Raw genomic sequence first — 21,917 nt, 5'->3', positions numbered from 1 at the left:
GTATTTTGGTCAGTATGTAATCAGCAGAAAAATGTGAGTTATTAAATGAAATTTCACACCAATTTTATACTATTAAATCATCATTGATAATTAATTAATAACTATCAATCACAAATGTTGCTTTCCCCTAGCATTGCTCAATAATTTATACTCATACATATCTGATGGGGTATACTAGGCCACTAAACCAAAAAAGTAATCGCACATTATCTTATCTCATTAAAAACTAAGCACGCATAGTGACGTAGAATGAAAGTTTCAACCAATTTTGTACGTAATTTCGCATTTATCGTACGCATTCTTTGCAACATTTTGATGTATAATAAGTTAGGTTAATAACGAATACAGGAGACAAACACTTATTATTAATTTATTGTATACTAACTTTATATGCACTTGGATAAGGTTTATCGATATTGTGATGGAATATGCCTAGCTAGGATAATACACACTAGGTAAAGTAGGCATAATATAAAAATTATAAAGTCAAGAGTCCCATATGAGACAACTTTTTTTTTTTTTTAAGTAAGAGTTTAACACTTAAGTAGAGTATTGTAAAATAAAAATATCATTTTTGCGTAGTTATCAATAACATAACAATTTTTATGTTATTTTTGATATAGTCATTAATAATATGAGTTATTTATAACATCATTCTTTAGCACATGAGAATGATTGTTTTACACAGTCATCAATCTGTGTTGTCTTGTACCGAAATATAGCATCATTTCTGCGTAGCCAGATAATTCATATAACTGAAAAGAATCCAACTAGCCAATACTTGCATCTCTCTTTTTTCATTGGGACGGATCTCCAACTCTCAAAATGCTCTTTCAACGTACCAGGGATAATCCATGTCTGTCCAAACGTCGAGATCCAAGCACGCCACACCTGCCAAGAGTATTCATATGTAATAAATAAATGTTGTATATTTTCAACATCTTTCTTGCACAGCACGCACACCACATCATTCTGTTGTAGGATTTCCAGTACTTAGTCGGTCCTTTGTGTTGACCCGGCCTACCAAAACAAACCACGCGAACAGCTCCACTCCAAACGGAACTAGACCTTTCCATATCTCCTTTGTGAACCTGAATCTCAGAAGCTCCTCATCCAAAGTCTCTTCCTGTAAAACCTGCACAAATGAATTAGTAGAATAAACGCCTTCCTTATCAAATTTTCACACCACTCTGTCTTGCACATCCGCTATCAGTCTAACAGATTGCAAGACATTAAGCAGTTGGTTCAGTGTATCTGTCTCCCATTGTCTCGGTTCTCTTCTCCACTGTAAGTGCCAAACCCACTCTATCCTATTTCAAAACCCACAATCCCCAATTACTGATCCTCTTTGGTTTGAAATCAAGAAGAGTTTCGAAAAGGAGTCTTTCAGCTTTCCCACTTGCAACCATGTATCATCCCAAAATCTGGTGGATCTTTCATCTCCTACCTCCATAGCCAAGCCATCAATCATCTTCTGCTTGACATGTTGCTCCCTTATTTGCACTTGACATATGTCTTTCCACAGTCTCCCCTCTTCAGTAATATCTGAGTTGACAACAAGTGATTTGGATTCAAACTATTGCATGAACATACAACCTTCTTTCATAGAGGGCATTCCTCTTTAGAGAATTGCCACCACCATTTAAGCAGTAAAACCGAATTACGGACCACTGCATCACCCACCCCCAATCCTCCTAGCTTCTCCGATGTCTGTACCAGCTCCCCCTTTACAAGGGCCATGCCAGGTCGACCATCATCCTTCCCCCAAAAGAATCTCCTCTGCAAGGATATAATTCTTCGAGCAACCGCGTTAGGCATCTTGTACAAACTCAGGTAATAAATAGGCAGGCTGTTGATTACCGACTTAATAAGTACCAACTTACCAGCCTTACTAAGTACCTTTACTTTCCACAAACTGAACTTCTCTTCCACCTTTTCTATAACCGGTTTTCAAGTTTTTACCAATCGCGGATTCGCTCCTAGGGTAATGCCAAGGTACCTTACCGGTAGAGTTGCCTCTTGACATCCTAGTAGCTGGCACATCCGATTAACCCACTCCTGACTGCAGTTCACTAGTATCAAGTTAGACTTCTCAAAGTTAATGTTCAACCCAGACATCATTTCAAAGCACCTCAGAAGTCTCTTATAGTTCCTCAGTGTCTCCTCCTCTAGTGGACATAATAATATAGTGTTATCAGCAAATTGTAAGTGTGATAACTTTATATTATCCCTACTGACTAAGAGTGGAGATATCCACCCATTTCTAACTGCCTCCCAGATCATCCTATTGAGCACATCCACCACCAGAACAAACAAGAACGGCGATAATGGGTCGCCTTGACGTAGTCCTCTCTCCATTTTGAACGGTTTTGATGGTTAACCATTAACTAGAATAGAGATAGAAGCCGAAGTAACACACTCCCTAACCCATGCCCTCCATTTCCTTCCGAAGCTCATCTTCTCCAGCACAGTATCAACAAAGCACCATTTGACTCTGTCATAGGTTTTTTGGAAGTCCAGTTTAATAATCGCTAATCCTTTCTTCTTCAGTTTCAACCATTGCACGGTTTCACATGCAATTAACGTTCCAACGTGTATCTTTCTCCCCTTCACAAAGGCACTCTGTAATTCCCCGATTAAGTCTGGCATAATCCTCTTCATTCTTCGTGTCAACAATTTAGAGATAACCTTATAGACACACCTATCATACTGATAGGTTTGAGATATTTTATCTCCTTAGCACCAACAAAATTCGGAGCCAACACTACCCATGTGACATTAGCGTCTGCTGGTAGTCGTGCTGTCTCAAAGAACTCCATCATAACTGCAATGAATTCCGTTCCTATCTCGTTTGAGCACTTTTTAATAAAAATTTATGTTGTAGCCATCACTCCCTTGAGTCTTAAAAGATTCACAATCTCATACTGCCTCCTTCACTTCCTCTACTGATGGTAGCATCTCTAAAGTTTCCACTTTCTCCTCCAACTGATTTACTAATCCGTTCCTAAAACTTTTAAATAAAGATTACTATAAGTCATAAATAATATTTTTATGGCCGTTTTTGATTATGAGTTAGTGTTTAATTTTTGTGTAATTTATTTTTTATAATAAATTTTAAATATTTAAAAATAATTTAATTTTATATTTTTAAATTAAATATTAATTATTAATTTTTTAAATAGGTTAAATATTATATTTTATGTACTATAACAATCACTTATTTTTATATCTGGATATTTGTGGAGTATATATAATTCCAATACTCTATTAGAGCAACATTTACTTTAACTGACAAATTAACGGTTAAAGCAGGTATTTTTAAGTTGCTATAATGCTATTCTTATCTTTTCCTTTTATATTAATTGATGTAGATTACAGTATTATCATCAGGACCGTGATACAAAATACAAATAAAAGTTTATTTTTTTCGAATGTGTTTGTGAAATCATGTTTGGTATTAAAAACATGACATAAATATAGGTAATAAACTAATAATGATCCAAAAATTGTCTTCTGTATTTCGAATTTCTATGTCGAATAGAATATATATATATATATATATAAAGTGACCTTGCTGAAGCGATAAATTATATAAAAATTAATACAACGAAAAATATGGTTGCAGTTTGTTTTGTGTAAACAAATTAATCTAGATTTTAATTAAAAAATGTATATGTTAAAAGTAGAGTTAATATTCAAAATGATCTCTGAAATTTGACCCTAATTTAATTTAACCTTCAAAATTTCAATTGATTCTAATTTTATTTTGAAATTTTGACTCACGCTTCAAGTTGGTCCTTCTATTGTTTTCTATCACCGAAAAGCTGACCTGACAATTTTGGTTGACACCTAGCAGCAAAACAGTTAGATGACATGGTGAAATATTTGAAAGTATTAATTTAACCCCTAAAAATTTTAAATAAAACCTAGCAGCCCCAATTTTTCCAAATTGCAAGAGTCTCTCGAAGATAATCAAATAACATCAATCAATTGGATCCAAAAAACATTTAACTGTGTATGATAAACGATTACAAACTAGTCAACAGTTTATTAAATATTAGAAACCAATCACTATTTGTTCTTGATTTTCTGACTGTGAGTAATCTCTGAAGCTTGTGTATCATCAACAACAAGATGTGGTGCTAATAGAACATTTTCAGTCACCTCACCAAATCTCACATGTATTTTCATAGATCAATGCAATTTCTTAAAGATATACAAAAGTTGTTCGATTGTTCTATACCACGTCTCATAAATTTCACTGCATAGATTATTGTATCTATTAGATTTAAAATGATCAAAACATAACAAAAATATATTGAATGACATACAACATGAGTCTACCATTAACATTACATAGTTTTTCAATAAAAAATCAATTAAAAAGAACAAATAAACAAACTAACTAGAACTATGCAGCTAGAATGTCAAATTAAAAGCTAATATTTTACAACAAATAATAGAATCAATTTTCAATTAAAATGGAATATAAAGGAGTAAGATTGTTATTTTAAAATGGAATATGAAAAATCAATGATTGCGTTACAAAAAATTATAGAATTCAGTTGATCACAGCCACATACATATAAAAAAATAAACCCTAACATACAAGAACTCTACCATTATCAACAACTGTAATCAACCAAAGTTTTCCAAAATTTCATTGATAAAATAGTGCGAAAAAATGAAGAACAAACCTCATGTAACATTTTGCAGAAAATAGAACATCGTATGTTGAGAGTAACGATTGTGTTACTAACCTATTTTTGAAGAGATGGTAATTTCCAGACAATTAGTCTTTACAATGGAAGCGAAACAAGTAAGAAAAGTTTCAAGCTTTAGTTACAGCGACACTTATGGTTCTTCTCTGACGGTATGTATATGAGGAGAGGAGGAAGAAGAAGAAGGGTCGGTTGGAGGTTTCATTTTTAATTGGTTAATGTTTAGGTTTTGGTATTAACCTCTTTCTCATGTCAAACGACGTCGTTTTGATAATTATCACGTGTCAATTAAATTTGTCAGATCAATTTTTTAATGACAAAAAATGACAAAAGAGTCAAATTAAGAATTAAATTTCAGCAGCTATTATAAATATTAACTCATTTAAGTACCAAATATTAAGACTCTTTCTATGGAAGAGTTTCTAAATTAGATTAAAGGATAGAAAACTAACCGATTAGAATGATAATAACTTAAATTAATTGTTGTTTATACCTTTTTATGTTACTTAAGACAAAAAAATTAAAATAATATTCCAATATTTGTATAGCTGACAAAATGATTCAAATAATAATAAACAAAGTTTCTAATGAATTAAAATTATGATAAAAATAATGATTAAAACTATTATTCTTTTATAAACTACAAACAACTTTTGCAGTTAATAAATAGTTTGTTAATTTGATTCAATTTTTGTAAAATATTTAAATAATTATTTAAAAAATAAATACAAAAATTAAACCAAAATTTGATCTATAACCTCCTTTTATTTAATTTTTTTGTAAAATATTACGTTAGAATCTTATTTATAAATCTCTTTCTAAAAGTATATATTTAATATTTAATTATTTTTATCATATTTTTAAATATTTTAAAAATTTATTTATTATTTGTATTTTTTAAACTTATTTTTTTCAGCAAGACAAATTTTTTGATATTATTTTATTAATTTATTTAAATAATTATTAATAAAATAATGGAATTTTTATGATCATATAAATTGGTAAAGACAAATTAAAAGCTTATTTTTAATCTAAGATACGAAGTTATTTAGAGACGGATGAATTAGAAATGTTTAAGAATGAATTCAAACTAAAAGTATATTTTGTGATCTAATTTAAAATATGTTTCGGGTCATTCGACCTTATCCAAATGTTTTTTTTATAATAAAAAATATTTTAAAATTAAGTGATTTAATCCGATTTATTTTAAGTCATTTTTAAATTGAATCAAAATGGATCTAATGATCTATAATCATTTATCATCTACACTCCTAGCATGAACGACGAAGGATGATCATGTTCTCTCTTTCTTGGTTCACTTTACTCGTTGAGTATTGTCTTTTCCTGTGATCATGTGATGCTAACCTCACTCTCAGAGCTTTCATATATATACCACGTTCCTCCCCAACCGTCCAGTGCTAAGATGATCATGATGTCGCACCTTGCCTAACGGTTAGGACGGACTTAACCCTTGAGGGAGCACCATCTCTCGTATATAGCCACCACACCCAAGCAAACACTCTCATGTTTATCTACATTTGAGAAAGTTAAAAAATGAATAAAAGACAAAGGGAAAAAAAAAAAGAAAAAACTTATCCGCGACAATTGACAATTGGTTATATATTAATTATTTAATACTAATCCTGATAATGCCGCCTCGTTGGTACCTCTTGTCCTTTCCGTCCAACGATAAACGCGTGTTGTCCAAAAGATTTGCCACGTGTCGCCCAATCACCATGAAAACTAGATTTTTTCTTTAAAAAATTAATTCTATTATTTCTTCTCATGACAACAATAAGAAAACGGAAAACCCCTCTCTAACATCGAACATTTCGTATGGATGCAACTTTAAGAATGTATTTAATTATAGATATAGATACAAAGAAAATAAAAAAATGTGCGGAGCGTCTTAATAAATAAAGTGCTAGTTATAAAGATACTATAATATAAAAATTTGAAATTGTATTTATAAATGTACATTGTCCGTATTGTGTTTAAAAAATACGGAAATGGTGTAGTGATTAGAGTATTAGAATACTAGAGTAGATGAATAAGAGTATGAATATGGATAAAGAATTGTGAGAAGTTGAGAAAGAGAAAGAGTAGTGTGGAGGAGGAGTATGTGTGTTGTGTTAGTGAGTAGCTAAGCTAGGTAGGTGGGTAGCAACTAGCAAGTAAGTGAATATTGTTTCGTTTCCTTGCTGTTTTCCTCTCTTAGCTGTTTCCCATCTCTTTCTCCCTCCCTTGCTTCACTGCCAGGTTCCAAACATTTCTTTTTCTTTCATCAGTAATCCAGTTGCTATGTGGGTATAGAAACATGTTCAAACCATTCTTCTAACTGCTGTCTTTATTTGTCAACAAACAAAAGAAAATGGTGTCAAGATCTTATTCAAATCTACTGGAGCTGGCATCGGGTGAGTCTCCATCATTTGGGACCATGAACAGGAGAATCCCTCGGATTATGACTGTGGCTGGTTTGATATCCGATGTTGATGATGACCCTGCTGAGAGTGTGTGCTCTGACCCCTCTTCTTCCTCTGTCCACCGTGATAGGATCATCATTGTGGCTAATCAGCTTCCTATAAGGGTTCAGAGAAAGCCAGACGGTAACAGGAACTGGCTCTTCACTTGGGATGACAATTCACTTCTCCTTCAACTCAAAGATGGCTTAGGTGATGATGACACTGAGGTTATCTATGTTGGTTGCCTCAAAGAGGAAGTGCATCCAAATGAACAAGATGAGGTTTCTCAGATACTTCTTGAGACTTTCAAGTGTGTCCCTACTTTTCTCCCTCCTGATCTCTTCACCAGGTACTACCATGGCTTCTGCAAGCAACAGTTATGGCCACTGTTCCATTACATGCTGCCTTTGTCACCAGACCTTGGAGGCAGGTTCAATAGGTCACTGTGGCAGGCTTATGTATCTGTCAATAAAATCTTTGCAGATAGGATTATGGAAGTTATTAACCCTGAGGATGATTATGTCTGGATACATGATTATCATCTCATGGTGTTGCCAACTTTCTTGAGGAAGAGATTCAACAGAGTCAAACTTGGGTTTTTCCTACATAGTCCATTTCCTTCATCGGAAATATACAAGACATTGCCTATTAGGGAAGAACTCCTGAGAGCACTTTTGAATTCAGATTTGATTGGATTCCACACCTTTGACTATGCAAGGCATTTTCTCTCATGTTGTGGTAGGATGCTTGGTCTAACCTATGAGTCCAAAAGGGGTTATATTGGGATTGAGTATTATGGTAGAACTGTTAGTATCAAGATTCTTCCCGTTGGGATTCACTTGGGACAGCTTCAATCAGTTTTAAGCATGTCCAAGACTGAAGAGAAAGTTTCTGAGCTTATTACACAGTTTACTGATGAAGGCAAGATAATGTTACTTGGTGTTGATGACATGGACATCTTTAAGGGAATAAGTTTGAAGCTATTGGCAATGGAGCAGCTCCTGATTCAGCACCCTGAGTGGCAAGGAAAGGTTGTGTTGGTTCAGATAGCCAACCCTGCAAGGGGAAGAGGGAAGGATGTGAAGGAAGTGCAGGCCGAGACGAAGGCGACCGCGAAACGAATAAACGAAACCTTTGGGAAGCCAGGGTATGATCCTGTTATTCTTATTGAAGAGCCACTGAGGTTTTATGAGAGAGTTGCATACTATGTTGTTGCTGAGTGTTGTTTGGTGACTGCAGTGAGGGATGGAATGAATCTCATACCGTATGAATACATAATCAGTCGTCAAGGGAATGATGGGTTGGACAAAGTTTTGGGAGTAGCTTCCTCTCCAAAGAAAAGCATGCTGGTTGTGTCTGAGTTTATTGGTTGTTCGCCATCTTTGAGTGGCGCAATCAGAGTGAACCCTTGGAACATTGATGCTGTGGCAGATGCAATGGACTCTGCCCTTGAAATGGCTGATTCAGAGAAGCAGCTTCGGCATGAGAAGCATTATAGATATGTTAGTACTCATGATGTAGGTTACTGGGCGCGCAGCTTCTTGCAAGATTTGGAAAGGACTTGTGGTGATCACGTACGGCGAAGGTGGTGGGGGATTGGCTTTGGATTGAGTTTTAGAGTTGTGGCACTTGATCCTAACTTCAGGAAGCTCTCAATGGAGCACATAGTTTCGGCTTACAAGAGGACGACAACTCGGGCGATACTTCTTGATTATGATGGTACATTGATACCTCAGGCATCCATTGATAAGAGCCCAACAAGTAACTCCATTAAGATGCTCAACAGTTTGTGTAGGGATAAGGACAACATGGTGTTTCTCGTCAGTGCTAGAAGCCGAAAGAGGCTTGCAGAATGGTTTTCTCCTTGTGAGAGTCTTGTAATTGCTGCTGAGCATGGTTACTTTCTAAGGTAACATTTTTGGACCTATAAGTTATAACATTTCTAAAGATTTGTTATTTTTCTCGCGGCTGATGTTGGTTTGTATGGTTTGTGGTTTTAGATTGAAAAGAGATGCAGAATGGGAAACCTGTGGGCCTGCTATAGACTGTAGTTGGAAACAAATTGCAGAACCTGTAATGAAGCTTTATACAGAAACAACTGATGGATCCACCATTGAAGATAAGGAAACTGCACTTGTTTGGTGCTATGAGGATGCAGATCCTGATTTCGGATCATGCCAGGCTAAGGAACTTCTTGATCATCTGGAAAGCGTGCTTGCAAATGAACCGGTAACAGTCAAGAGCGGACAGAACAATGTTGAGGTTATACCACAGGTGTGTATAATTTGCAAGTTATATTTGTTTTTCAATCAGCTAATAATTTCGGGTTAAGACTGATAGAATTGGTGGTGTTAGATTCAGTATCAGTAATGGTTCATACTTCAATTTTGTCTCCCTGAATGAATTAATTTATGTATATGTATCAAACTTTGGGAAATGACTATTTAATGTGTATAAACGTGCAGGGCGTAAGCAAGGGGCTCGTGGCGAAGCGGCTGCTTTCCATGATGCATGAGAAGGGAATGTCACCTGATTTTGTTTTGTGTATAGGAGATGATCGGTCGGACGAAGACATGTTCGAAGTAATCACCACTTCCATGGCTGGTTCTTCAGCAACACCCAGGGCTGAAGTATTTGCATGTACTGTTGGTAAAAAACCAAGCAAGGCTAAGTACTACCTTGATGACACCGCTGAAATAGTGAGATTGGTGCATGGTTTGGCTTCTGTTTCGGAACAAAAAGTGTTACTCTAGGCATGGTAGTGCAAGGTATTGAGATTGCCCTTGCTTTCTTTCCTTTGTCACTCACTATTTAGCCTCAGTTGTGCTCTCCATACTTTTGAGCTTTTTTGCTTTTTCTTGGTTGTGATAATATTCTGTGTATATTGTTACATTTGTTAATGAGAATCCTGTAGGAATTCTCCTCTCAAGTGTTTGTTTCTATTATCAGGAGAACTTGTAAATATAATTTGTTTTTGCATTGTGAACTCTGTTTTTTGTTGCCCTTTAGTGCAGATGATACTTGATACTGGTTTGTTTTGGATATTAAATCTTCTCTTGAAATCAGTACTTTGACAAGGAAAATGACTATGTCAATATGATGCTTGTGTTGTGACTTGCAACAGTTGCGATTATGCATGTTATTTTCATATTTGTATCATATAAGTTGCCTTATTTGTCATAATACGATACATGCCAGGATTCATTGTCAATGGCTATTGGCAAAGCTTGAAATTCTTGTTTTCTCAAAGGAAGGGGACGAAAGAAAGCGATGAGTCAAAAGAAAAGGCAGCAGATGAAAGCTCTACGAAAATGCTTATACTCGTTTTCTTCAGGCATGGGTCAACCGTCAAAGGACTTTGACTCCTTAATTAGTATTATTTTCTTTATTCATTGCATGCACATTCCTACACCGCAAAATGCTCAAACAATGGAGATTTCTTTTCATAGTTTAGGGAGGAAAATATTTACCTTTGAATTTAAAAACAATAGAAATAGAATAAAGATAGAGAGATGGTGGATGAAGAATTTTTAACTTTTCTTGTATAGAAGAATCTTTCCCAATAAGGACTTCCTCATTAAGGTTCTTGTAAGAAGTCTCTAGTATTGCGTGTACTTTCTCTGGTATTTTGTTTTAGGATTTCTAACGGCATCTGTGATTTAGTGTGTGTTTGGATTACAGTTTGCAAACCAGAGTTTGCATAAAATTGATTTTGTAAAATTGATTTTGATGATAAGTTAGTTTGAGTTAACGTGATTTATGTTTGGTAATCTTTATATCAAAATTGATTATAGTAAAATAAATGTTGTTTGGATTATATTACTCAAAATCACTTTTAGATAAAAAATTACTAAAATAGACATCAATTTTATATACCTGCAAAATCAGAATATTATAAGAAATAATATAAAAAATATTTATCATATAAATAAAATAAATACAATAAAAAATAAAAATATAAAAGAGAGTACTATAAATTTTATAATGTCACACAAAAAGAAAATATTCTATAATTTTTTTAGTATCGTCAGTACTCTTTAATTTAGTATTATTTTAGACTATAAATTTTTATTATTCATGGCTCTATTGTTACTTATAATTAGTATATAATAAAGACGAAAATAAAGTACAATCAGAAGTACAATAAAAACGGAAAAAACATAGCAAACATCGTATATAATAATTACGATCAACAACATATATTATATAAAAAAATATAATAAAAAGTAAATAAAATTCATACGAATAAAACCAAATAAAAAAATAAAAAAAATTATACACAACATAAATATAGTATAATAAAGGATAGAAAAAAGAATTTATATAAACAAAAAATAATAAATTTTTTATCTCGAGCGTGATTGAAATAAATTTGTATGAAAAAAAAATTGGAACAAAAAACATATACAAAGAACTATTGTAAAAGTTATATGGTTACTTGCATTTTTTTATAGAAGAAAACAAAGGATAAAGTTGGTAGAAAAGAAAAAAAATTCTCATCTAATTTCTTAATGATAACCAAACTTTTCCAACGTGAACGTATAAGCTAGAAATTTTTGCTTCTCATAAACGTACGTTTAGAAGTATAAGCACTTCTAGGTTGAAAGTTTCAAAAGATTGCCAAACATAAAAGTGTAACGTTCAAGACACTCAAACGGACTTCTCTCTTCTTCAACGTGAACCCCAAACACACCCTTAATCACTGGAAATTTCGTTGTAAACTTGAGGAAGACAGCAGAAGGAGAGAGAAAAAAAAAAGGGGGGGGTGTGCATAGTTTTTAAAGAACCAAAAAAAAGTTTGACATTGCAATGGGTGATATCCAATTATCATAATTCATAAGTTGGGTTAAATTTGACTGAGCTATTAGGGTAAAACTTAACAAAGATGTAATTGGACTTTAATTTGTAGAGTCCTACTAGGGAGACAATGGCTTATTTGTACAATGTGTATAATGGACTATATGAGTTATAAAATGAACATCCCTCATACTATTTAGAATAACCATCCGAGTATTAGGGATAATAAATATCTTCCCAAAAGCTTAAACTGATTTTCGGATCTAGAGTTCTAATACCATGTCATGATACCACTCATCCCAAAAGCTTCGGTTGATGGGAAAAGATAATACTAATGTTTATATCTCTAATACTCCCTAAACCTCCATTGTACACATTATACAAATATTCCATTGGCTCTTCATACTTTCCCTAATTTGTAATCATAAGTTAAAACAATATGGGTTATTACCTGAAAAATGATCTGAGGGAAGAGCCTCAAATAACATTAATTGACAGATTCCACAACACCATTGTGGTTTTGCTGATCCAGCAATTCCTGAAAAACGAATTTTTAAGAGCACAATGGATTATAAGTTATCAACAATTCCTGATTTCAGTGTGTGTGTTTGCCAAACTCTTGCTTAGAATTTTAATCCACCTCTCAGTTTATCAGTGCTGCAGCTTACCCTTCCCTTATTGCTGGCAAGGTCGCAATGCACATGATTGTCAATCATAGTTGCTACATTAATATTACCAATAATCTCCACATGAACAAGATCCATTCTTAAAATGGTGAAATCGGCTATTATCCCAGAAAATGATTTCTCTGCCAACTATTGCTGCAATAAACTTAATTGCTGCATGGCAGTCCACACAAACCCGAATATTCTTTATTACGCGGATTACCAGGAGTACTAATGATTCCAAATGCAATGGCTAGCCTCTCTCTGTAGGTGAGTAACAAGTCACGTTGGTGTTCCTCATCAACATCATGAAGTGCCTCACTTGTCAAGAACATAACCTTAGTTTATTTTGTCATAATATGGATGTGATTTATCTCCAGCAGTAAAAGTATGGACTTTGTTCCAACTTCAATTCAGCTGCATGCTGGAGTCTTCTTCAAACCCCTTTTCCTCACGTAGATTCTCAACTTTGAAGCATCTTTCCATCCTTGAGCAGAAACCTAGATGTTTGACATCAAAGTATTGGCACCTATGTTTTCAGGATCAACCAATATTATCTTGTCAAGAACCTTCTCAGCTAATTCAACATTCTTATGAGGCCTACAAGCAGCCAATAATGTCAACCACACACTTGCTGAAGTCATAGGCTTCCTCCAATCTTCCAGCTCTGCCAAGCAAGTCTGCCACAGCAACATAATGGTCCATGCCAGGAGTAATACCAAACTCTTTTTCCGTACTGTTTAAATACTTCCAAGCTTCATCTACCAATCCTGCGTGACTGCATGCTGTTAGAACAGCCATAAATGCTACATAGTCAGGCTCTACTCCATCCATTAGCATCTGCTCAAACAAGGAAACAGCATCAAGAGCATGGCCACGCATAGCGCATCCCATAATGATGGCAGTCCATGATACCATGTTATTCGCCTCTAATTTGTCGAAAATACATCTAGCCATCTTGATGTGGCCACATTAGGCATACATGTCATCAGAGAGCTCGCTATAAATTTGTTAAGTCCAATTCTAATTATACATCCATGGATCTGTTTCCCCAAACTGAGGGCAGTCAAGTGAGCACAAAGCTTGTATTACACTGGAGAAGGAATCATGCATAGGTTTGACTTTGTCCTTCAACATTTGACGGAATATCATTCGCCCCTGATCGAATTTACCATTTTGCACAGAGCCTGCAATGATAGTGTTCCACAAAATAGTGTCTTTCTTGGGCAAGAGGTAGAAGGAACGAAGCTAGTCTTCCAGGCGAGTACATTTTGCGTACATATCAATTAAGCTGTTTCCAATGACCGTTTCTGCTAGCATTATGAATCTCCTTTCCTTTCATAAGATCAACATGCTATGCAAAGATAGGGAGAATGCTTGACAAAGTATAGGAATCGGGCTTCATTTTGAGCATTTCCGGCAATAACAGTGCTCCAAGAAACAACATCCCTCAAGGCATTCTATCAAAAACCTTGCTAACACTATCTATGCATCTGCGTCTGTCAGGCAATCCATCAAGCACCTTACCTGCATAGCCACCCAAGACATGTTTGCAGTCCCTCTTACTTCTCTCTGCAACTCTCATTCCGGTAGAATCTAAATGGGCCTGCCATTTAGGCAAGTCCAACCCAAATACTTGTTGTGTCAGCTTGACGTCTTTTTTCTAACTAACAACACAGCTTTCGTCACTTTGCGCCTTCTTCTGCTACTGCTATGCTCATAAGTCATAACTTTTGACCATGCGCATAGCACCCACATACTACGTTTGAGACCCAAAACGGTGCCTGATAACTTAGGCAATTTATGTAGCAAATCAAATTGAAACTATAACATGAGGTCCATGAATAAATGAACATATGCTTTATTTTGTTTCGCGATTAAATTCTGAAAACGACACTTGTTAATTTATTACCGCTAGAGACCCTTTCAACTCCTTGATCCTGAGTGCGTGTGGCGTACGTCATTTTTCTTTTAACTGTTTCCATTTAATAATATAAATCACTCTCCATATAATGTACTTTTAATTAAGTACATTTTAAAAATGATTCATATCGTTAGAGATAAGAGCCATTAATCTAGCCATAAGTCCGATCCTACTTACTATTGGTTTAATAAGATATTTGGATATGAATTTATTTGAACCTCACAAAACGAGATTATGGTAAATAAATAAATAAATATTTTTGTTGTTTGTATTTTGCCTTATTGTACTTACCAACCCAGTGTGTGAATGGGGTCCCATGTTTCCTTGTTTCCGTAGCAACCGGAAAGAAATGGAATTAAAAAAAAAACTTAGAAAACAGAATGACCAAACAGGAATTCAAACTCTCCAATTAACCTAAGGAATCACAGTCAACCCCAAGAAAAATAAATGATGGCACAAACGATACAACCTAGAAAGTTAAAAAATAAGTGGCTGTGTCAATTCCATTTTACACTATAAATGAATGAGTTGATCAATTTCATTGAAAAAGGGAATAGAAGGAAGGGAGAGAGAGAGAGATATGATGGGAAAAGAGGAGATAGTGGAGGAAGCATTCAGAAGCTTAGGAAAAGGGTTTGACTTGACCTCAGATTTCAGACTCAAGTTCTGCAAAGGCGAAGAGCGTATGGTTGTTCTGAACGAAACGGAGAGAAGAGATGTCAGGGTGCCTGGTTTCGGAACCATTAAGGATGTCTCTGTTGACATCAAATGGGACAAAGGTGACCGCACTCGCTACCAGTTCGACATCCTTACCTTCACCCAGGTAACTATTTCAGTTCATATAAACTTAATAATTAAGAACCGTTTAGACGACAATTTAATCAAATATATTAAATTATTTAAGAATTTTCAGTTATTAACTTTATGTGGCATTCATTTTAAGCTTTTAATATATTATCAGATGTCGGAGCTGTTCAACCAGAAGAGCTCAATACATGGGAAAATTCCGTCAGGGTATTTCAACAGAGTGTTTGGATTTGATGAAGCTTCGTGGGCAAGTGATGCAGCCAACACAAAGAATTTGGGTCTTGATGGATATTTCATAATTCTCTTCAATGTTCATATTGATCGATACCCGCTTCAACTATCCAAACAAGTCATTCAACATCTTCCTTCTTCCTGGGATCCTCCTGCACTTGCAAGGTACTCGCTTTAATTTTCCTATTAATGCACCTAAAACTCCCTATAAATATATATTACGAAAAAGTCTAGAANNNNTATAAATATATATTATGAAAAAGTCTAGAAGCCAATAATTTTAATAAATTTTGATCCGTATGTAATCAACAAAAAAAAAAAAAAGCTGTTCACACTATTTGCTGTCTCCTTAGCTCTCCTCATATATTATTTCTTTCTTTGAGATATAAATCAAACTAAATTTTTCATCAGTACATTATAAAAATGAGGAGTATTAGGGAGCCGGTCATTTTTATGTTTTGTAACCATCAATTGGCCATCAATTATGTTTTTAATGGTGTGAGATTACATCAATTGGTCATCTAATGGTGAGAGATCACTCACCTTTCTTTTGATGGTTAAGTGTTAGGCACCAAATACAAAAGTTATTGACCTCCTAGATTTTCTCTATAAAAATTTAATTATTAAAATTAATCACTTATATTTAAATATAAATATATATTAATTAATTTTAATATATATATCAAATATTTCTGTTAAAAATGAGCCACACAATATATTGACTAATTGACTTGCACGCAATTGCGAGATCAACCATACGAATAAAAAACAATACAATATGAACATCTCATCCATTAAGTTCATAACTAACTTTCGTGAGAAATTTATTGACATTACTCTTTTTCTTTTCTATTTATTTATTGTTTTGTAAAAGAAAATCGAATGACAGGACAAAGATATCAAAAGCAAAACAGAATGTACAGAATATGTTTTTATACTTATTTAATTTACAAAACAACAATAATAATGTTTTTTTTTTCTTTTGCTTCAGTCATCTTTTACTCATCAACAAATTTTTCATTTTTAAAATAATCAAGTAAAATAATATTACTGTTTATGAAAATAAAAAAGATTACGTTAAGTGTGATTAGCGAACTAGGTCAAATAAGTATACTTATTTGTATGCAGCATCAGCACGCATCACATACACACTGATATATTAGAACTTAGAAGTGGTCCATTTCATCTTTTATTGTAGAAAAAATATAGTTGGAATTATTTTTAATCAGTCAAATTTTAAACAAGGATAATTAATAATTAATAATTTTATATTTTAAAAAAATAAAATTTAAATAATTTTAATTAATGATAATTAATTAATATAAAATATAATTTAAAAATATTTATTAACTTATTGTTAGTTAAACTCCTATTAATTACCTAAGGAGAATTGTTTACTATATTTATACGTTAGTCAACTACGACTCATTATTGCCATTGAGAAATGCACTCCATCCACCACTTTAAATAAAACTAGTTATTGAATTTAGGTGTGAAACCAGTACTAGGAATTAATGAGAAGAAAATGTGCGAAAATGGTACTCCATAACTACTGTGTATGTACCCAATTTGGGTTATTTGAATGGTAAGCTTTTTTATATGCTTGAGTAAATATTGGCCGAATCTCAATCTTTGTATGCAGTAATTTATTGGCTAAAAACAAACTCTTAACTAAAATTCAAAAACGGATTAATCATTAATCTGTCGAGTCAAGAATATCATGGACAATCTAAAAAAAACTACTAATACATATGTAGTAATAATTTCGCTAAAGAAATATTAGTTGCCTCAATTCATAAGCTTTCTACGTCAAACTGGTAATTTCTTTTACGCGTGATGATTTCGAACACACTTATATTAATCATCATCAATGAGTTATAGGGTTTGGAAATTAAAGAAATTATTAGTGGAGACGAGATCAGAGAATGTGAATAATAATGTTCTGTATTTATCGTTATTTTAATTTTAATGTGCCGCTCGAATTTCATTGCAATGAGGTTCATACGGAGAAGCTAGCTCAATTAGTTGTCATGCAATGCATGCTATCCCAGCAAACAATCCTACGTTTGAATTGACTTTTAGCCTTTGATCCTTTCAATTCAGTACTCATCTTTCCCAAAACGCCTTGTAACGTCAATGGTTTTCAACTACTTTATAAAAGAAAATGCCACATGCCCTATAATTATTTGATTGAACTTCAAGTTTTCACCAATGCTTATCCTTTATTTTCCGGATCATCTTCCTCTTAAATAATTCTCAACAAACTAGGTCATTAATCATTATTTATGTTTATTATCGTCCGCAATTTTATCGTTAATTCAACTTTTTAATAAAAACTCACATGCAATAGTTATTTTTATGTGAAGTTAATATTTTAAAATTGTTAAATAATTTAATAAATTTAACTAAATTATCATCTAATAGTTATTAATTATGAATTTTTTGTAAAAACAATTGCATGTAACTGTTTACCATAAAATAATTTCACGTCTACTGAATTTCTAGGATGCTAACTAGAAAGTAAGTGGAAAAAATAGACAATAGACTATGTATGATGTATGATTTATTTTTTATATTTTATTTTTCCACCACTGCTGTTCATGGGTCGCATTCTCATATTATTGGACAAGTAGAGGTCAATTATATGCATTTTAAAAATAACAAATGATATCGAGTTATCAACGTTGCAATAATGTTGGAAATTTTCTAAAAGAAAACGTGTTACATAAGCTAACTAAATTATCCTTTTTCTCTGATGATTTTTTATTTGATGATTTTGTGATACACAATTTGAACTCAAAGCACTTGAATTTGTTTATTTTTTTGGAACGAAATTCTAAAATAAAAAAAAAAATTAATAACATCATTTACTAAGAAAGTTGCATAGCCATCATTAATAACTTCGAAGAACTCCATTTATTAGAGAATTCCTCTGCTCTGTAATCACTGATAAGACATATTTAAGCAAGGTTGGTATGTAAACCTGATTAATTAAGTAATTTAAACAGATTCATTGAGAAATATGGGACACACATCCTGGTGGGGCTGAGCATTGGTGGCAAAGATTTGGTGCTTGTGAAGCAAGACGTGTCTTCCAATTTGGGGCCATCAGATCTGAGGAAGCACTTGGATGACCTTGGAGATCAGTTATTCACTGGCACTTGCAATTTCCTTCCCAAAACCAAAGATCACAAGAACAAGGTTTTTACACTTTTACTTTACTTTCTTTTCTTATGCCTGACCTCTCCTTAAATCTTATTCCAATGTGATGTATACAGGCACCACAGGCTTTTGATGTGTTTGGTCCCAAAGTTGTTGCCTTCAATAGCTCCACATGGGTTTGTGCAAAGGATGTAAGTTATCCCAGTTATATAATTTTGTTGAGATAGAATATGGTTCTTTATATGGTAATAATAATAATAATAATTAGCCGACTTCATGAAGTTGATATCTACGAGTTGTTAGATGAAAATTTAGTTAAATCAGTCAAATCATCTAACGGCTCTCAGATATTAACTTCACGTGAAGTCGACTGCACCTGAGTTTCCACCTAATAATAATTGTGTGTGCAGGGAATAACAGTGATATGTTCAAAGAGAGGAGGAGACACACAAGTGAGCAACCATTGTGAGTGGCTTCTCACAGTTCCAGAGAAGCCAGATGCAGTTCATTTCAACTTCATTCCCATCACTTCTCTTCTCAAAGGTGCTCCTGGCAGAGGCTTCCTCTCACACGCTATCAACCTCTACCTCAGATGTAATAACCTTGTTTTTTGTTTTCATTTAGTTGAAGTCGTCATCATGGATGGTAATTTAGTTAATTAGACTTTAATGTGAAATATGTAGATAAACCTCCTATGTCAGATTTGCCATACTTTCTTGACTTCCAAGCACACAAACTTTGGGCTCCCATTCACAATGATCTGCCTTTGGGTCCACTCACAAACAGAACCAATCCTTCACCTTCTCTCACCTTCAACTTGATGGGTCCCAAGCTTTATGTCAACACAGCTAAGGTACATTATATTCATTCAACTACTCACGTTCCATGCATCTTCTTCTGCCTAATAAGTTTCCTAGTCCTAATTACATAACAGATTACAGTGGGTAAGAGACCAATCACAGGGATGCGTTTGTTTCTTGAGGGCATCAAGTGCAACAGGTTCTTTCCACACTAGCAATATATATAAGGTTAAATTATACAGTTGGTCTCTACACTTTCAATGAAACTGCAAATTGGTCACTACACTTTAAAAATTTATAATTGGGTCTCTAAAGATAATTAAAATTTGCAATTTAGTCCCCGTTGTTCAAAAAGTGTTTGATTTAACAGAATATTCTCGACATATTCTCTATTTTAACAGAACATTTTCATCATATTCTGAGAAAATATTATGTTAAATCAACACTTTTTGACCGACGGGGACTAAATTGTAAATTTTAATTCTCTTTAGGACTCAATTACAAACTTTTAAAATGTAGGAACCAATTTACAATTTTACTGAAAGTATAGAGACCAAGTGACTAACAGTGTAATTTAACCTATATATAATTATAGAGATCATGGTGGTTTAACATTGTTGACAATAATGATGTTATTTGGTGATACAGATTAGCCATACACCTGCAACACCTGTTAAACACTCCAATAATGTTTGATGGGAAAATAGAGGACACAACAATATGGTCAGAAGAAGTCAACGATGACCGTTTCTATGAAGCAGTCAACAGCAAGAAATTCTCTCATGTGTGCACAGCACCAGTGAAATACAACACTAGATGGAGAACTGAAAATGAGGACGTGGCATTCATTGTCACTGGGGCACAACTTCATGTGAAGAAACATGATTCAGTAAGGAATGTACTTCATCTTAGGCTACTGTTCTCTAAGGTGTCTAATTCAGTTGTTGTGAAATCAAATTGGACACAAGGGTCTTCAGGGTTGTCCCAGAAATCTGGGATATTCTCAGCAATAAGCACATCAATTATTTCTGGAAGTAACAAAGAACATAAAAAACCAGCATCAGTGGTTGTGGATTCAAGTGTGTTTCCAACAGGGCCTCCAGTGCCAGTGCAAACACACAAGCTACTGAAATTTGTTGAATTGTCACAGTTATGTAAAGGGCCACAAGATAGCCCTGGCCATTGGTTGGTCACTGGAGCAAGATTGGTGTTGGATAAGGGTAAAATACGTTTATGGGTTAAGTTTTCCTTGTTAAACACTGGTGAATGAAACAACATAAAAGGAAGGAAATTTTTTCAAACAATTATGTTTATATCATAGAATAGTTTATAGGTTCAATCATTAGAATAGTTACTCCATGGTCCATGCCATGTACGCTTCATTAGATTCGTACTCTCTTTTTTTTTTTTCATTCTTTCTTTTTGTTTTCAAGAAACAAGAATGTATAATTCTTTTTTTTTTCAATCGAAAAGACATGTATATAGAATTTTGATATTCATGAAAATAAGGTTCAAAATGGGGCAAGAGAAAGACATTTTCCCTGATCTTTCTAACATTTGAATTCACTAAAACGATCTCCGATGCTAGTTTTAATTTTATTTTATTTTGGATTTTATAAAGATATTTGTGGATCATATGACATAAATAGTGATTTGAAGCTAAAAATAAAATTTGCTCCTCTAATGTTTAGTATTAATTCAAGGGAATAGATTCTCTAATTTTTTTAATAATTGAAGGAGTAAAGTGTGATCTTTTACTATTAATTTTATAAGTGAAATCAAAAATAAATATGAGAGAGAGTAATAGAGGATTAAAGATCACATTTTACACTCTCAATTTTTTTTTTACAATTAAGAGAATCTATTTCCTTAATTCAATTATAATTTTATATTATTTTTAATTATTTTATCAACATAATTATACAAATGACAAAATTTTATTAGTTCTCTATCAAGGTAATACCATTTCTCTAAGGTGATATCGATTTTATTTCATAAATTAATTGTAGTACATATTTCAATTCTAAATCAATTCACTTCTTAAAAGTATTAAAAATGACATTCTAAAAACACTCTATTAAAGATGCTCTAATTATAATTATAAGATCAAGAAATTTCTTATCTTTGACTAATCTTAAGTTAATTATTTTTAAAATATAGCATAAACAAAATATGCTAATGTCTATTAAGTATTAACTCACTAATAATTTAACCAAGGATTATAAACAACAATTTAGGATAATTAAACAAAAATTCACCGAACATATATAACAAAATAGTTTAATTTTAAAGCACACAATAAAGAATTTTATAGGATAATATTTTTTTACGGAATATATAGGGACTCA

The 21,917-nt window shown here is 33.4% G+C and overlaps 3 protein-coding genes and 1 pseudogene across 4 annotated transcripts; 2 read left to right on the top strand and 2 right to left on the bottom strand.

Moving 5' to 3' along the window:
* Nucleotides 1–820: 820 nt before the first annotated feature.
* LOC107481404 (uncharacterized) lies at nucleotides 821–2,661 on the bottom strand. The gene is made up of 7 exons (XM_016101682.1): nucleotides 2,382–2,661; nucleotides 2,005–2,168; nucleotides 1,669–1,818; nucleotides 1,400–1,576; nucleotides 1,187–1,285; nucleotides 994–1,135; nucleotides 821–891 (listed from the first exon to the last, which is right to left on the bottom strand). Exons 1-7 carry the CDS (start codon nucleotides 2,659–2,661, stop codon nucleotides 821–823), a joined length of 1,083 nt encoding a protein of 360 aa, XP_015957168.1.
* Nucleotides 2,662–6,780: 4,119 nt separating this feature from the next.
* LOC107481444 (alpha,alpha-trehalose-phosphate synthase [UDP-forming] 6) lies at nucleotides 6,781–10,953 on the top strand. 2 transcript variants are annotated; one of them, XM_016101719.3, is made up of 4 exons: nucleotides 6,781–9,092; nucleotides 9,184–9,457; nucleotides 9,649–9,951; nucleotides 10,382–10,953. In XM_016101719.3, exons 1-3 carry the CDS (start codon nucleotides 7,093–7,095, stop codon nucleotides 9,934–9,936), a joined length of 2,562 nt encoding a protein of 853 aa, XP_015957205.1. In that variant the 5' UTR covers nucleotides 6,781–7,092; the 3' UTR covers nucleotides 9,937–9,951; nucleotides 10,382–10,953. The 2 variants fall into 2 exon arrangements, with proteins under 2 accessions (XP_015957205.1, XP_052115024.1); XM_052259064.1 differs by lacking the exon at nucleotides 10,382–10,953 and having other exon boundaries at nucleotides 9,649–10,169.
* Nucleotides 10,954–12,034: 1,081 nt separating this feature from the next.
* On the bottom strand, nucleotides 12,035–14,401 carry LOC107481421 (putative pentatricopeptide repeat-containing protein At3g23330; annotated as a pseudogene).
* A 455-nt stretch (nucleotides 14,402–14,856) lies between these two features.
* Nucleotides 14,857–21,100, top strand: LOC107481445 (MACPF domain-containing protein At1g14780). Its single transcript, XM_016101723.3, has 8 exons — nucleotides 14,857–15,392; nucleotides 15,531–15,772; nucleotides 18,616–18,808; nucleotides 18,886–18,960; nucleotides 19,180–19,363; nucleotides 19,453–19,622; nucleotides 19,704–19,768; nucleotides 20,218–21,100. The coding sequence occupies exons 1-8, from the start codon at nucleotides 15,150–15,152 to the stop codon at nucleotides 20,837–20,839; spliced, it is 1,794 nt and encodes a 597-aa protein (XP_015957209.1). The 5' UTR covers nucleotides 14,857–15,149; the 3' UTR covers nucleotides 20,840–21,100.
* The last annotated feature ends 817 nt before the right edge of the window (nucleotides 21,101–21,917 follow it).

The sequence above is a fragment of the Arachis duranensis genome, chromosome 3 (genome assembly GCF_000817695.3).
Source record: "Arachis duranensis cultivar V14167 chromosome 3, aradu.V14167.gnm2.J7QH, whole genome shotgun sequence".
Classification (NCBI taxonomy): domain Eukaryota; kingdom Viridiplantae; phylum Streptophyta; class Magnoliopsida; order Fabales; family Fabaceae; genus Arachis; species Arachis duranensis.
Note: the sequence above shows the minus strand (reverse complement) of the source record. Positions and strands in the feature narration are given on the sequence as shown.

Coding starts and splice junctions, on each gene's coding strand:
- LOC107481404 (XM_016101682.1), bottom strand. CDS start 2,661: ATGAAGAGGATTATGCCAGACTTAATCGGGGAATTACAGAGTGCCTTT. Junction 1,136..1,186: donor CGGATGTGCAAGACAGAGTG/GTGTGAAAATTT, acceptor TCATTTGTGCAG/GTTTTACAGGAAGAGACTTT. Junction 892..993: donor CAACACAAAGGACCGACTAA/GTACTGGAAATC, acceptor TACTCTTGGCAG/GTGTGGCGTGCTTGGATCTC.
- LOC107481444 (XM_016101719.3), top strand. CDS start 7,093: ATGGTGTCAAGATCTTATTCAAATCTACTGGAGCTGGCATCGGGTGAG. Junction 9,093..9,183: donor GAGCATGGTTACTTTCTAAG/GTAACATTTTTG, acceptor TTGTGGTTTTAG/ATTGAAAAGAGATGCAGAAT. Junction 9,458..9,648: donor ATGTTGAGGTTATACCACAG/GTGTGTATAATT, acceptor ATAAACGTGCAG/GGCGTAAGCAAGGGGCTCGT.
- LOC107481445 (XM_016101723.3), top strand. CDS start 15,150: ATGATGGGAAAAGAGGAGATAGTGGAGGAAGCATTCAGAAGCTTAGGA. Junction 15,393..15,530: donor ACATCCTTACCTTCACCCAG/GTAACTATTTCA, acceptor ATATATTATCAG/ATGTCGGAGCTGTTCAACCA. Junction 19,623..19,703: donor TTTATGTCAACACAGCTAAG/GTACATTATATT, acceptor ATTACATAACAG/ATTACAGTGGGTAAGAGACC.